We start from the raw sequence: 15830 nt of genomic DNA, 5'->3' as shown, positions 1-15830 counted from the left end.
GTTAAAATTTTGCTAATCCAATGATGCAGAAAGTTATATAAAATAGTTTTCAGTGAACAATTGTGCTAAAACCTCTCATATATATATATATATATATATATATATATATATATATATATATATATATATATATATATATAGAGAGAGAGAGAGAGAGAGAGAGAGAACTTTTATGTTCAGGAATACGGAGCCATTAAGAAAAAAGACAAGGTTGGGTAAGCATATACACACAAAGAAAGAGAAATTCATCAAAACAGCTTACCTGGAAGACCAGGCAAACACGAAGTGCCACCTGCTAGAAGAATGTTCTTGAACCATCCATCATTTGATGATGCCTGAACAGCAACACAGTGCTCCACACAGAGATGCAATCCATTGTACACTTGTAACACCACCATCTGGAACTTGCATGAAATTTTCTTGTACGATTGAAATAGCAAACTAATGTGAAAAAAAAACCCATAACTTGAACATAACCAAAAGCAGAAAAAGACAACAAGATTATATGATCTCACATTCAATCAATATGAATAACAAGTTTCCCAAATAGGCAAGCAAAAAAAAAACCACCAACAGTTGATCTGCACGCATGCAATGCAAAGTTTGAGAGAATTTATCACTAGTTATATCCAGAAGAACACTGAACAGCAACTCGTGGTTGGAATGGACCTAGGAACAAAGCAATCTGTCCAAATGTTCGATCAAATGTTTGTATTAATTAAAATCATTGTTTAATTAAAATCATTGCTAGTATTTAAGGGTTTGCTAAGAAACGCAACTTCACTTTATGGTTATTTTGTTCCTAAAATTCAAATCCATATTCAAGGCAAAGTAAAAATTCATGATTTTAGACATAATTTCTTAATTGGATCCATATCCGGGCAAAAAAACCATAATAAACTTTTTAAAACATGTAAAACGGTGGACAGATTGGGTCATACAATCCAAAATGAAGTAATTCGACTCATTATCCATGACTGTCCAAGTTGTCTGCACATCATCATCAAACAACGGACATTTGGGACATAGCTTCTGAGTACGGTCCAAACAAGCGTTGGACTTGGAACAGTTGTTATGGAATGAACAGAACCAATGTTTTGTTCCATCTTTTTTGTTCATTTCGTCCAACCCTGGACAAGCCATCAAACATACCCTTAGTGACATGATTTCTACATGTTGCACATTCGCTCAACTATTGATCAGTGATCACAAGGTGCCAAGGATGCACTGTGATGCAAACTCAGGCCGCATGTGAACAGAGAATTTGATATAGCACATGTATGCTACCAAGCAGAGGGCAGAGACCATATATATTACAAGTTAATAAGCAAAATAGTGGTATTTTTTATGAGAAAAACAGAAGTACGGTATCTAGAATCTGAAAATGGCAATCAATGCTTCTAGACCACAATTGTCTAAACGAACGTTGATTATATCCTGTTGAGAAGTAGAAGAGGTTAAAGGTTTCCTGTTTTTGAGTGACATTAAGAAGATTGAAGTAGAAACCATTAGAACAAGGTTTCCATTGTTTCTTGTTTGTTTTTAATTTCATTGTTTGCACAATGAAGATGCCTCTACAAAAATAAGGTTTTTTGGTGCTTTTTCCTTCCTTTCCTCTAACCTTAGCACCGACTTTTACTCCAAAGTTTGGAGAGAGAGAGAGAGAGCATGCATGCGTGCGTGCAAGGTATTAATTAGAAACTGTAGAATAATTAAAGAATAACGAGGTTATAAGTAAAAAATACAAATAAAACATTTATCATATTCCAAAACTGTAACATTCTACATATATTTTTAAAATAATAGTTATTTTAATATCTTGAAAATGACAAATATCGGAGTTGGGCATGTCAATTGTAATATAAATCCTAGACAAAAATGTGGTTCCCAAGTACATGACTTTATGCATAAGTTGGATTGAATTTTTATTTATACTTTTTCATATATTTAATCTACTAATTCCTATGTGACTTTGTTAAATATCATAGGTGAAACTATATTCTTATGTATAATTTTATACATGAATTCATTTGAATTTTTAGTTATAACTATTTCTAACATTTTAGACTCTACAAATGCATATGTTTTCTGGAATATGCGTAGATAAAGGTATGTGCTTTTGGATGAAAAAGTAAAACATGAAGCAATGAATCCATTCATGCGGCTTCACGCAATGCACAAATATATGAACTTATGGATCTGTTCCTTGACTTCGGGCGAGGGCATCATCTTCTAAGTTATTCCAGATTTTGTTAATATATCATTTATAATTTTTAATATATTATTTAGAAATTATGAATTAATCAACAACATAGAAATATTATGTGAATTTTGATTTTTTAGTATTTTATTGATGTTTTTTAAGAATTTTTCTTTGTATATCCCAAGATATACTCTTCTCTGAGAATATCTCAAGAACATGGACTGGAGGTAGGACGGAACATAAAGGCAGGCAACGTTTTTGTAGGAAGAGTCATTTTTCAATGACAGGCATCTAATCGTCCACAACCATCTTTTCTATCTTCCACCACACTTCATAATGCTCCATAGACGTCCCTTTGTGTAAAGTCATCCCCAAATGTTTTACAGATAAGCTCCCTAAGAACCACCCAAAAATGAGCAACAGTTGGATTCATTTAAAACTGTGAGCTCACATGATCTCCCATTGACATTTAGACTCGGTGCTGCTATAGACAAACATTTGGTAATCAACCAGGACCTTCACATTTGAATTGGCCAAGGTTCCCCAAATAACAAACATATCATTTGCAAACAGGAGGTGAGATGATCAAGCATATCCGGAATAGCAATCAATTAAAATGCATTAACTTATTAAGAGAGAAGAACATTATTTATTTTGTTTAAAAATGAGGTTGTTAATTTTTATTTCTAGTAAAACTAGCAGCCCGATTAACCAAAGTCCATGGCTGCACTTGGTGTAGCTTTAGGTTTGCTCACGATCGTTTGTTGTTGGACCAAGCTTGGCTTGATCTTTGGCATTGTTATGTTCCAAGCTTGATCATCGAGATCAAGTTCCTTAAGTTAACAATGACAGCAACGAGTGGCATAGAATAAATCAAATACCATCTCACCTCCACTCTGCAAGCTTCAGGCCATAACTTCAATAGCCATTGTGGCATTTAGGTTTTTGTTTGAAACATTTATTTATAGCACTGGATATTGCAAGCATAGCATTAAGCAGAACGAATATGTTATATATTAGTAACTTGCACATAAACTTAGGGGTCCTATATAGACCAAATCCATCCACACTAGGAAAACCTGGTTTTCCTTGAGCTTGTCTTGTTTACCTATCAAAGTCTACAAGATTTCAACCCTGAGCTCAGCTCACATGCAAAAATATTTTGGAATTTGCTTTTACGGAAGGAGAGCTCAAGCATTTTGTTTGGTAAATGTATCCTCTCTCTCTCTCTCTCTCTCTCTCTCTCTCTCTCTCTCTATATATATATATATATATATATATATATATATATATATTATTTTTTATTTTTTTATTTTTTGGACCCCTGTCTTCAGAGAGGGCTTCATTTTGAAAGGAAAGAGAAGTTCATTAATAGAAAAGGGAATGACGAGGCATCAATCCCCTAGCAAGTTACAAAGCTAGATAAAAGAAAGCAAATAACAAGAGCCTTAGGCCCTTATGGCCCCCTCGTAACATCCAGAAAGTTTAAAATGCCCTAACCAGGCATTGTCCTGGCCTTCCCATTTGAAAAGTACCCAATGAAGAATTTCCTGTTTTACAGTCAAATGGAGAACCTTGAGTGGCCTTGAATGGCCGTGGGCTTTATTAAGTTGACCATAGATATAACGATGAGAGAGGGAGATTCTAAGATACAGGTACAACTTTTTATTCTTCCAACAGATCCAAAAAAGTTGGATGTTTCACAAAGATGACACATAACTCAGCAGGAAGAAGAAAAACAATAATGGCAGGCCTTAACGGGAGATAATATCGGTCCTGCAAACTTTACAAATAGTGGACAAGTTTGCTGCATGGCCATAAATTAGAACTGAACGCCCCCCAAAAAGAACCTGCTACTTGACAACTAGTGAAAAGGAAAAGAAAAAGAGAGAAAGACCGGAGACTCACAATGCCAGGAGAACTCCATAATCAAATGCTTCGTATTTCCTGCTTTATTGAGATTGGATGCCGTGGCTACAACACTGTTGAGCCAAGGAGATCTATGCTACTCAAGACTCTTCAAGCTCAAGATATTGTGAATGTGAGGCTGCAAGCAGTGCAGCTCCTATACCAGAGCCATCATTGGAATGTTCAACGGACACCATCTTAGAGACCTCATCACCAAGTAGCTCTGTGAGAGTGCTCTCTAGGCACTCCCTGAAATGGGTATAGTGTTCATAAAGCCCACCATCCATGGCCACAACTGTCTTCTGATTTTCACCATCTCCAACCACATCTTTTCCCAATTTCTTCAATATGCCCAAGATCCCAGCTGCAGCTAAACGAGCACCTCGAGCAGCAACAATATCACAAAGTTCAACAACTACTTTGCGTGTTCTGAGGGAAGTGTTTGATATCTGTATAAGGAAAAAGAACAAGAGAATCAAGGAGCTGGAATCCATCAAAACAGTCTATACTCATGTTTACAGGCCTAATGATATATAGTGGGGTTTGGTTGATAGTCTATCATGCCCATAAATATCTCATGGAATGCATTTTGGAGCTGGGCCACTTGTTGCACGAGGGGTCAACTAAGTTGAGAATTTAAAACATTCATGGAAATATTCCCTCACACAAATTGGTTAACAGAAGAATAAATCATACCCCTAATACATCCTTAAGTTTAGCTCCAACGATTCTCAGATCAGGAGAAGGGTCGTGATGCATTGCTGACATGTCTGGTGTTCTGCATAAACCACAGAAAATCTACTCTGTGATATCCATACCACAATATACATTGACATCACATGCAAACCATGGACTATAGACATACTACCATATCAATGATAGTGATTGTTTCTCACATGAAATTGTACAAAGAATTTAACACATGAAAAAAAATATCAATAAATTACAGCCATGTCATTAAATTGATACCAATATGTAAAAAGACAACACTGCTCCTGAGCAATAAAAGCAGAACAATTTGTAATGCGTAAGAGGCCCCTCAAGTTGTACATGGTTCCTAAACATGTACTTGATATTCCTTTGTGAATATAGCCACAACTTGATATTTAGACCTAATGAATTTGGTTCAGTTGCTTTTGATTCCAATTTTTCTCACACAATTATAATCTATTTGAAAATGCTTGCATCTGTCATGATGGAATTTTGTCTGGTGCAAATAAACTCCAAGTTATCATGGTAAGTAGTAGACCAAGTTATCTTCATTCCCAATGTAGTCATGAGGCTGCATACCCATATCATCCCAGACATTATTTCTGAGAATGCCCTATACTTTGTTTCAAATTGGATCAGTCTTTTGTTTTATGCTTTTTCATAAGATTAGATTTCTTCTCAACAACATATAATGGCCTTAGTTTTTCTTGTATTTGGATCACCTACCCAATCTGCATTGGAATAACTTACAATGGACTGAATAACTTATTAACATGTTCGGATAGATCATTTTTACAAAGGATGAGGTCCTTGAGAGATAGTGCCCTGCATACATCTCATGATCCTTTCAAGAGTTTCCATGTCTAAATAGTAAGCACATGCACAAAATACATATTTGATCAACTGCATATCCTATATTTGGCAGGGTGATGGTAAGGTATTATAGAGCTTCATTCATACTTGACATATCTTTGGATCCTTCATCAACAAAGAACAAGAGTATCACTACACATTCGCTAGCCTTGTACACGAGTAAGAAATGGTCTACTGAAACTTCTCGAAAACCTTCATCTTAAAGGCATCATGAAAATTCTGAAACCATATTCTCAGCACTTGTTTGAACTTTGAACCAGGGTTAAAAGGAAGCACCTGTACAGGCGGGGAAGTGTGCTTCCCCAAAACATGCTTCGAAAGCGCAAAAACACAGCGCTTCTAAAACGCTAGGGGAAGCGCCCTTTTGAAATGGGAAGCACGCTTCCCCTTCAATAGGAATCGAGCTTACCCTAATTGGGATTAAAGGATATTTTTAGCCCTTACGAATTCGGTTTTTACCAAAAATACACAAAAGAATGAAATACCCTTTTTTAAAGGGTATAACAATCTTTTGGGGCATATAAAAGGGAAAGTTGATGCCCTATTCGACTTTCCCAAGTCCCTCTCTCTCTCTCTCGGCGACAACCTCCTCCAGCAACAAGCGACCATGGGTGTAATCTTCATGTACACCCGTCTCTCTCTCTCACTCTCCTCTTTGTCTCTCTCACTCCTCTCCCTTTCTCGCTTCTCTCCTTCTCTGTCTCTCACTCGTGACTCTCCTCTCCCTCACTCTTTGTCTCTCTGCCTCTCACTCTCTCCCTTTGTCTCTCTCTATTTCCCTCTGTCACTCACTCATCCTTTGTCTCTCTCACTTCTCTCTGTCTCTGTCTCTCACTCTCCTCTCCTTCGCTCTCTGCCTCTCACTCTCTTTCTCTCTGTCTCTCACTTGTTCTCCGCCTTTACGTCTCTTTGTCTCTCCCTCTCCTCTCCCTCTCTCTCTGCTTCTCACTCTCTTTCCTGCTGTCTCTTCCATTTTTCTAAATTCCCTTGTTTTTAGATCTTGTTTCTTGTGATGATAGCATGATATGAGACTTTGAAGTTTAAAGCGTACATTTGATTATTTGAAAGTTTTGATAAGGCTTTGTCAATCAGTTAGCTAACTTAGCTTATATAAAAGTAGTTTAATTATTTGATATATGCAGTTATAATAATTGAGAAGCATGATTCATATTTCATACAATTCAAAATTTCAAATCATATTAGCAATTTGGATCATTTTTTTCTTGTAGGTTCTGTTACCTCGTTTTCTATTTGGGAATATAATAAATAACTAAATATCATGGGTGATTTTTATTTATATGAAGTTATGAACTAAATATAATGGTTGGGACTGAGATTCACTTTTATAAGAATTAAATGTGGGGTCTGCAACAGTGCATATATGGCGAGCTCCTCACTTTGCACTTTGGGTTATGTTGGTCAAAACTCAAAAGTGTAATGAAATAACAAGTGCACAAATACAATGCCACAAAAGTGGCGGCCAATTACAAAGAGCCACTAAGGGCAAGAACACAAAAAAAATAACAAGGCTTTTATTCAAATATGCTTGGCAGCAAGCATGACAAATACAAGAGGGGGGGTACTTTTAAATAGGCACTCCCATGCTTAAGGGGCTGGCCCAACTAGCTCTTGGGCCAGCCCCAACAGCTAGATTTCTAGTCATTGGGGCTGGTCCAACAGCTAGTTGGACCGGCTCCCAACACCTATTACATCAATCAAAGATAAAAAATAAAATTAAAAAGAAAATAGGAAACAAAATTCATCAGTCCCTAGTGGATTGACACCTATTACACCACCAAATTGACTGAAACAGTTTACATACATAGTAAACTGTATATATATATATATATATATATATATATATATATATATATACACACATTTTAACACCCTCTCAAACTTACAGTCTATGTCACATGGGTGCGGGTGCGGGTGCGGGTGCGACACGGGTGCGGCGCAATTTCAAAAATTTTGGACACGGGGACTCGGCTATATATATATATATATATATATATATATATATATATATATATATATAAGACTCGGTCAAAGTTGTGCCCATTAGGGGACAGGTGATGAGTTGTGAAGGCATTCTGTACACTTTCTTCATACAGGAATAATTCACTTTTGGGCACTTTCTTCATACACTGTAATAATTCACTTTCTTCATACAGGAAAAAACCACAAAAACTTGAGTTGTGCCCATTCTGTACTTAAAACTTGAAAGTGTACAGGTTTTTTAGTTGTGATGGGTTTTTTTCCTTACAGCTGTAGCCCAGAAAATTTCAAAAAAAAAATTCAAAAAAAAAAAAAAATTCAAAAAATGGACCAAAATGACCCTGGGTGCGTTGACCACACCCAGGATCGGGTTGACCGAGTCCGAGCCGCACCCGTGTCCGCACCCGTGTCGGTGCGTGTCGACGCGGGTGCGGCGACCTTGGAGCCGAGTCCGTGTGACATAGCTTACAGTGTGATCACTAAAAGTTTGTCAAGAAGAAAATAAAATCGAGGTGATGGAAGGGCCTTGGTGAAGAAGTTTGCTAGTTGATACTCGAAGGTAACATAAGGTAGAGTGATGGTGTGCCTCAAAAATTCTTCACGCACATAGTGGCAGTCCATTTCGATATGCTTGGTTTTTTCATAGAATGTATGGTTGTCAGCTACGTATATTGCACTCTTATTATCACAACACAGTCTGAAAAGTGTCTAAAGATGAATGCCCATGTCTTTAAGTAATTTTCGCAACTAAAAGATCTCTTATGTTGTCGTAGTCATTGCACAGTGCCCGATTTCAGTAGATAATAAAGATACTTTTTGCTGTTTTTTGTATTTTCATGACACCAGAGAATCACCTACAAAAACCAATAGTTGAGCGTTCATCATTTGGATCTCCTCCCCAATCTGTGTCAAGATAAGCAATCAACTCAAGAGAGGAAGAAAGGTGGTAGAGGTTTGTAAATATCTAACAATTCTCATCACAACACTCATGTGAACTGTGATAGGCGAATGTTAGAATTGACTAGCAGTATGAACTGCATGCACAATATCAGGCCTAGTAATAGTTAAATAAGTCAAGGCATCAATCATTTGGCGACATGGAATAGGATCATCCACAGGTATCATATCATTAATCTTCATCTTGGCATTAATAACTTCAAGTGTGTCCACCCTTTTTTCATCAATAATGGCTGATCTGTCAATAATATCATTAGCAAACTTGGTTTAAGAAAGCAAGTATCCCCTAGGAGAGTAAGCAACCTCAATTCCAAGAAAAAATCTAAGAAATCCAAGATAAGTCATTTCAAATTATTTTTAAGGATACATTTAATATACTTTACTCTCTTTTTGTGTGCACCTGTAATGATCATATCATCAACATAAAGGAGAAGTATAACAATCCCAACATCAAATTTCTTAGTAAACATAGCAGTATCAGTATAACAATATTTAAAACCAAACTTTAGTTTAACAGGGCTGTTTCAAACCATAAAAATATTCTATCAATCGAAGTACCTTACCAGGGAGACTTCATATCCATGAGGTGAATCCATATAAACTTCTTCTTTTAAATCTCCATTTAAAAATGCATTTTCTACATCTATTTCGTATATAGGCCAACCTTTAATAATAGTAACAACAATAAGGGTCCTAACTAAAGTCATCCTAACTACTGGTGCAAATGTCTCATCATAGTTTATCCCGTATTCTTATGCATACTCTTTGGCAACTAACCTGGCATTGTTTCTTTCTAGAGTCGCATCACCCTTAGTTTTGACTTTATACACTCATCTACAACCTAGTTTTCTTACCTTCAGGCAAATCAGATATTTTTCAAGTCATAGATTTTTAGAGTGCTCTTAATTCTTCATTCATAGCTTTTACCCGTTCGGGATATTCATTTGCTTATTTATATGTGGTAGGTTCAAAAATATGCCAAAATTTTAGCAAGACAAGCCCTATATTATGGTGAAAAGGATTCATACGAGACAAATCTATCAGGGGGTCTAGAAGTTCTATCTGAACTTCTGACTACTTCGAATTGTTGATTTTCTAAGGTAGAGTACCTTTCCAAGGCATTTGGTTGACTGTTAACTTAGTTGCCCAACCATGCCCCTTCCCTTTCTCCGATCATCAAGCCCCCTAATCTCTTTCTTTTTCTTTCATCCCCCCTATTTTTATCCTTCTTCCAACATAAAGAATGGGCGGGTAAGGAGCCAGAGGAGAGAGATGGTTGGCCAATAATTTTCACAGATCTCTAGACCGATCCATAGAGGGAGGGGGAAAGACAACTAGTATTCCTCTCATCCCTAGGTCGTTCTGCTAGGCTTCCCCACCATGTATGTCGATGGGCGCCCCGACCCTGAGGTGTTGTAGCATAAGTCGTTTCCAGTGAAGGGGGGGAGTGGTTCTCGAGAATCTTCCACCTCGAGGACATATTTTCACCATCCTGATTTGATTGAGGCTCTTAATCTCTATCATTCTCATATGAAGAATCATCCCTATTTTGTGGCAATAATTCAAGTAAAAAGGAATACTCAAAGTTTTTCTTAAGCATATTTTGAAAAAAACTTTCATTTTTTCAAAAAGTGAACATTATTGTATATATATATATAGTTTGTCATTTTTTAAATCAAATCATCTAAATACTTTCTGAATTTCTTCATATCCAAATAAAACACACTGTATGGTTTTAGGAGAGAGTTTATCATTTTTGTTAGTGAGAACAAAACACAAATCCAAAAGGTCTTAATCTAAGATAATCGGGAGAATTTTTAAAAAGTTTTTCATAAGGAGGCACATTTTGAAGCTTAGATGACAGAAGTCGATTGATAAGATATACGATTGTCAAGCATTCTTCACCCCAAAAATGTTTTGGAACATCTTTTGCAATTAAAAGAGTTCTAGTAGTTTCAATTATATGCCTATGTTTTCTCTCAACTAATCTGTTTTGTTGAGGAGTATAGGCACATGATCTTTAATGAATGATTTCATTATTTTCAAAATAGGTTTCGAAATCATTTGACATAAATTGACAAATTTTCTCCTAAAGTCAGAGCAGAAGATAGAAATTTTTGTTTCAAATTGGTTTTTGATAAAGTTATGAAATTTTTCAAAATTCTCAAAACCCTCATGTTTTTGCTTAAGAAAATATATCTATTAGTATCTTGTATAGTCATCAACAAATATTACATAATATGAGAAACCACCTTTAGATAAGATAGGTCCCCAAACGAGTGCACTAATTCAAATGGTTTAGAAGAAAAGAAGGTTGTTTTGGAAAGGAAAGAGCCTTCATTTTGCCAACAATACAATCCTCACAATAAAAATTGTCATTACAAAATTTGCTCAAATGGAGTACATGAGATAATTTTGACAAACTAGGATGTCTCAATCTTTGATGCCATAAAGCTAAATTAATATTTTGAACATTATAACAAAAATTGAATTTTGAAAGAAAAAGATGATCCATATAGTAAAGGTTTCCTTCTCTATATCCTTCCCCAATCTGCTTACCAGACCGGAGATCCTACACAAAACACTTTTTGGATGAGGAGACACTATACCCATAATTGGTAATTTGTGAAACAAAAAAGAGATTTAAATTTAGTTTGGGGACAAGTACAACTTTTGGAATATAGAATTTAGAAGTCCTTTCAAAATTTTCAATGTTTTTAATGCTAAGAGAGGATCCATCGGCGGTAAAAACATTTTTTTTGTTGAATTAGTATAGCACTCAGAAAGTAAAGAGGAATATGGAGTCATATGAAATGAGACTATAGAATCCAAAAGCCATGAAACCTTACTGAGAGGTGATGACGTAGAGACGGCAACACCGGAAAGCTATGAGTTTTTGATTAGTGGATGAAGGGCCTCCATGATTTGAGAGAACATGGTTCTAATAGATTTTGAATCTTCATTGGTTTCACTTCTTTCTTCGTGAGACCCTCTTATGGATGCCACTTTTTTGTCTTCTCTTCCTTTGAACTTGAGGCAAAATGGGCTAATATGGTTTGGTTCTCCACAATTATGACAAGTCAATATAGTTCTTTTTTTGTTGTCATCATATCTAGGCTTCCCTTGGTAAGGCTTTGAAAAATGTGGTAGTTTATAAACATTTGTATTGGCACCCGGTCTTGAGACGACCAATACATTATCCTTCGTCTCTTTAAATTCGGACAAATTTTAGTCTTGTCTCCTCCATGCATACTTGAGCCAAGACTTAATGCAAGGGAAGAGGTTTTTTCTTATGAATATTGACCCAAACTTGTTCAAATCCGGGTCTAAGTCCTCTAAAAAATTGAAACAGTTATTCCTCATGTTTGTATTTCTTTCATTCTTGAGCATTATTTGGAGCCTCCCATACAGGCTAAAGTATAGCCAATTTATCCCAAACTCTCTTGAGGATACTATAGTATTTCCTCAGCGTCTTATCACCTTGTTTGCAATTATGTACCTTATTTTTTAGATCTCATTTATGTGTCACATCTTTTTTGGTATATGTTTAAAGATATGTACGAAGAAGTAGTAACCAATGTGCGCACTTGTGAAGAGGTGACAACCAATTTTCCTATAATGGTTGGGTTACATCAAGGATCTGCATTAAGCCCTTCCTTATTTGCTATAGTGATGGATGAGCTTACGAGATCAATTCAAGAAAATGTGCCATGGTATATGTTGTTTGTTGATGATATTGTTTTGATTGATGAGTCTAGAGCTGGGGTTAATGCTAAGTTAAAATTATGGAGACAGACATTGGAAGCAAGAGGTTTTAAGTTGAGTAAGAGTAAGACAAAATATATGGGATGTCGGTTTAGTAAGCAACGAAGTAGTGATGGGAGTGTAGTGAAGCTTGGTGAGCAAGAAATACCGGTGGACGACTGTTTCAAATATTTGGGATCTATCATTCAAAAGTATGAAGAATTGATGGAGATGTAAATCATAGGATAAAGGTTGGGTGGATGAAATGGAAAAGTGCAACTGGAGTATTGTGCGATCGTAGAATGTCATTGCGGTTGAAGAGAAAGTTTTATAGGACGACAATTAGGCCCGCTTTACTCTATGGTACGAAATGTTGGGCTGCCAAGAGACGTCATATTCAAAAAATGAGTGTAACTGAGATGCGTATGCTTAGATGGATGTGTGGAAATACAATAAAAGATAAGATTCGAAACGAGGAGATACGTAAGAAGGTAGGCGTTGCATCCATTGAAAATAAGATGAGAGAGAATCGTTTACGGTGGTTTGGACATATTCGGCGAAGGCCTAATGATGCTTCAGTTAGAAGGATGGAGAAATGAGAAAATATATTAGTTAAAAGAGGTCGGGGTAGGCCTAAGAAGACTTGAATGGAGATGATAGGAAAGGATATGAATGCTTTGAACCTCACTGAAGACATGACATTGGATAGAAATGATTGGAGTGTGAAAACACGTGAGAGAGAGAGAGAAAGAGAAAGAGAGAACCTTTCTTGTGAAATCGGCAGCCCAATCTGTCTCGGTTGCTGCGCTAGTCCTTCATTAGTATAGGGTTACGAAAATCTTTTACAAGGACAACATTGCCCCTTATAAGTAACACATGTTACATTATGATACAACTTAAAGCAAAACTCGTGGATGGATATGGATCCGATATCGGATCCATATTCCACATTCTAATACCCTCCCTCAAGTTGTGCATGGGGTTGAACCATGTGCAACTTGTTCTTCAGATACCAGAAACGATGACTTGTAAGACCTTTTTGTAAACATATCGGCAACTTGGTCTTCTGAAGGCACATAAACTGGTTCAATCTCTTTGTCGGCTATCTTTTGTCTGATGAAATGTTGATCGATTTCAATATGTTTAGTCCGACTGTGATGGATTGGATTGAATGCAATTTGTATAGCACTTCTATTATCACACATAAGTGTCGAATTTGAGATATCCTCTCCCATCTCTGTAAGAAGATGCCTAATCCAGGTCACTTCTGCTGTGGTAGCTGCCATAGATCTATACTCTGCCTCTGTGCTAGATCTTGCCACAGCCTTTTGTTTTCTGCTACTCCATGAGACAAGATTTCTCCCAATGAAAACACAGTATCCTGAAACAGACCTTCTCTCATCTGGATCCCCTGCCCAATCTGCATCTGTATAGGCAAGTATGTCATGTTTTGGTGATTTCCATGAAGATTGAGTATATGTGAGTCCATCACCCACCGTTCCTTTTAGATAGCGAAGAATGCGTTTGATAGCATCCATGTGACCAGTCTTTGGTTCATGCATGAATTGAGATACTTGATTGACAGAATACACAATGTCTGGTCTAGTGAAGGTAAGGTATTGTAACATACCTACTAAACTCCGATACTTGACAGCATCAGGATATAACTCACCATCACAGATACTGAGTCTTTGATTAACAACATTGGGTGTGGGTAGAGGTTTACAATCTGTCATTCCTGCTTTAGCTAGAAGATCAAGAGTGTATTTATGTTGAGTTAATGACATTTTATCACCTTGTCTATCTACCTCTACTCCAAGGAAATATCTCAGCTCCCCAAGGTCTTTCATTTTGAATCGCATACTCAATAGAACTTTAATTCGCTGAATATGGTCTGCAGCATTACCAGTGATAACAATATCATCAACATATATGAGTAAGAAAACCACAGTGGTACCGTTCCTATATATGAACAGAGAATGGTCAAGTTGGGAACGAAAGAAACCATGTTTATGGATTTCTAAGGAAAAGCTTTCAAACCATGACCTAGAAGCTTGCTTCAATCCATACAAAGCTCTGGTTAACTTGCATACATATTCTTTTGGCCTTCCCTCTGTATAACCTTGAGGTTGCTCCATATAGACCTCTTCCTTTAAGTCTCCATGAAGGAATGCATTCTTAACATCAAGCTGATTGAGGATCCACCCATGTTCAATTGCCAGGCCAAGTATAATGCGAATAGTTCCCATTCTCACCACTGGGCTGAATGTCTCATCATAATCCTGAGCATATTCTTGAGTGAAACCCTTGGCCACAAGACGCGCCTTGTACCGTTCAATGCTACCATCCGGTTTATATTTAATTTTATAAACCCATTTGGAACCAACAACATTTTTGTCTGGAGGACGGCCAACTATCTCCCATGTTCGACATTCATGAAGTGCCTCGATCTCCTCATTCATCGCTTCAATCCATTTGTTGGATTGGATAGCTTGATGAAAACCAAGTGGTTCATCGTGTTTTTCAATCTGGGATAGAAAGATCTGAAAGTCCATATAAAAGTTGTCATAACTAACCCACTTTTCAATAGGGTGCCTTATCCTGCCTGATCTTCTTGGTGCTTCTCTGTCATTAGACAATGCAATGTGTTCTTCAACAGGTACATTCGTTTGCTCTCTAGATCTCCTGGTATACACATTTCCTTTGTATCTTAGACACTCTGCTTGTGATGCATCATCTGAAACTGACTCACCATGTATGCTTTCAGGAGACAGAATAGTATGCCCGGCAGCATGTGAAATAAGTTCAGCACTAAGCCATGGATCATACCAATTAGCAACTGAACCAGTAGGTTCACGATTGGCATCTGTTTCTTTTCCCAGAAAATTATTTTCATCAAAAACATTTCTGGAAATTCTAATCTTCTTATTTGCAGGATCATAGCATATGTAACCCTTGTGTTCATCTGCATAACCTACAAATTGGCATATAGAGGCTTTGTCTTGGAATTTAGTCTTCATGGATTTGTCAATATGAACATAACATGTGCACCCAAAAACTCGTAACTCATTATAATCGGGATGTGCGCCAAAGAGAACATAATAGGGAGATTGATTTTCAAGAATAGGCATAGGAAGGCGGTTTATCACATGAGTGGCAGTGTGAAAGGCTTCAGACCAAAGACTAATGAGTAAGTTACTCCCATGCATCATACTCATTGCACTTTCCACAATATGTCTGTGTTTACGTAAAGCAATTCTATTTTGTTGTGGAGTGTACGGGCAAGAAACTCTACGATGCATCCCATTATCTTGGAGAAAATCTAAAAATTCTTTAGAGGAATACTCACCACCTCCATCACATTGGAGAATTTGGATATTTTGAGAGAATTGATTTTTAACATAGGCATGAAAGTGACGGAAAATGGAAAAGACCT

The 15830-nt window shown here is 36.8% G+C and overlaps 1 protein-coding gene across 1 annotated transcript in view; it reads right to left on the bottom strand.

Moving 5' to 3' along the window:
- Positions 1-3786: 3786 nt before the first annotated feature.
- The window catches only part of LOC149828727 (hexokinase-1-like), a 49035-nt gene continuing 36991 nt past the window's right edge, over positions 3787-15830 (bottom strand). The window contains exons 8-9 of the mRNA XM_090017697.1: positions 4808-4889; positions 3787-4560 (exon numbers count right to left, since the gene is read on the bottom strand). Coding sequence (XP_089873823.1) covers positions 4213-4560; positions 4808-4889 — 430 coding nt within the window. The 3' untranslated portion in view covers positions 3787-4212. The remainder of the gene's footprint in view (positions 4561-4807; positions 4890-15830) is intronic.

The sequence above is a fragment of the Nuphar pumila genome, chromosome 9 (assembly GCF_984573655.1).
Source record: "Nuphar pumila chromosome 9, dmNupPumi1.hap1.1, whole genome shotgun sequence".
NCBI classification, from domain to species: Eukaryota; Viridiplantae; Streptophyta; class Magnoliopsida; order Nymphaeales; family Nymphaeaceae; genus Nuphar; species Nuphar pumila.
The sequence above is the reverse complement of the archived record's forward strand: the minus strand, read 5'-3'. Positions and strand labels throughout refer to the sequence as shown.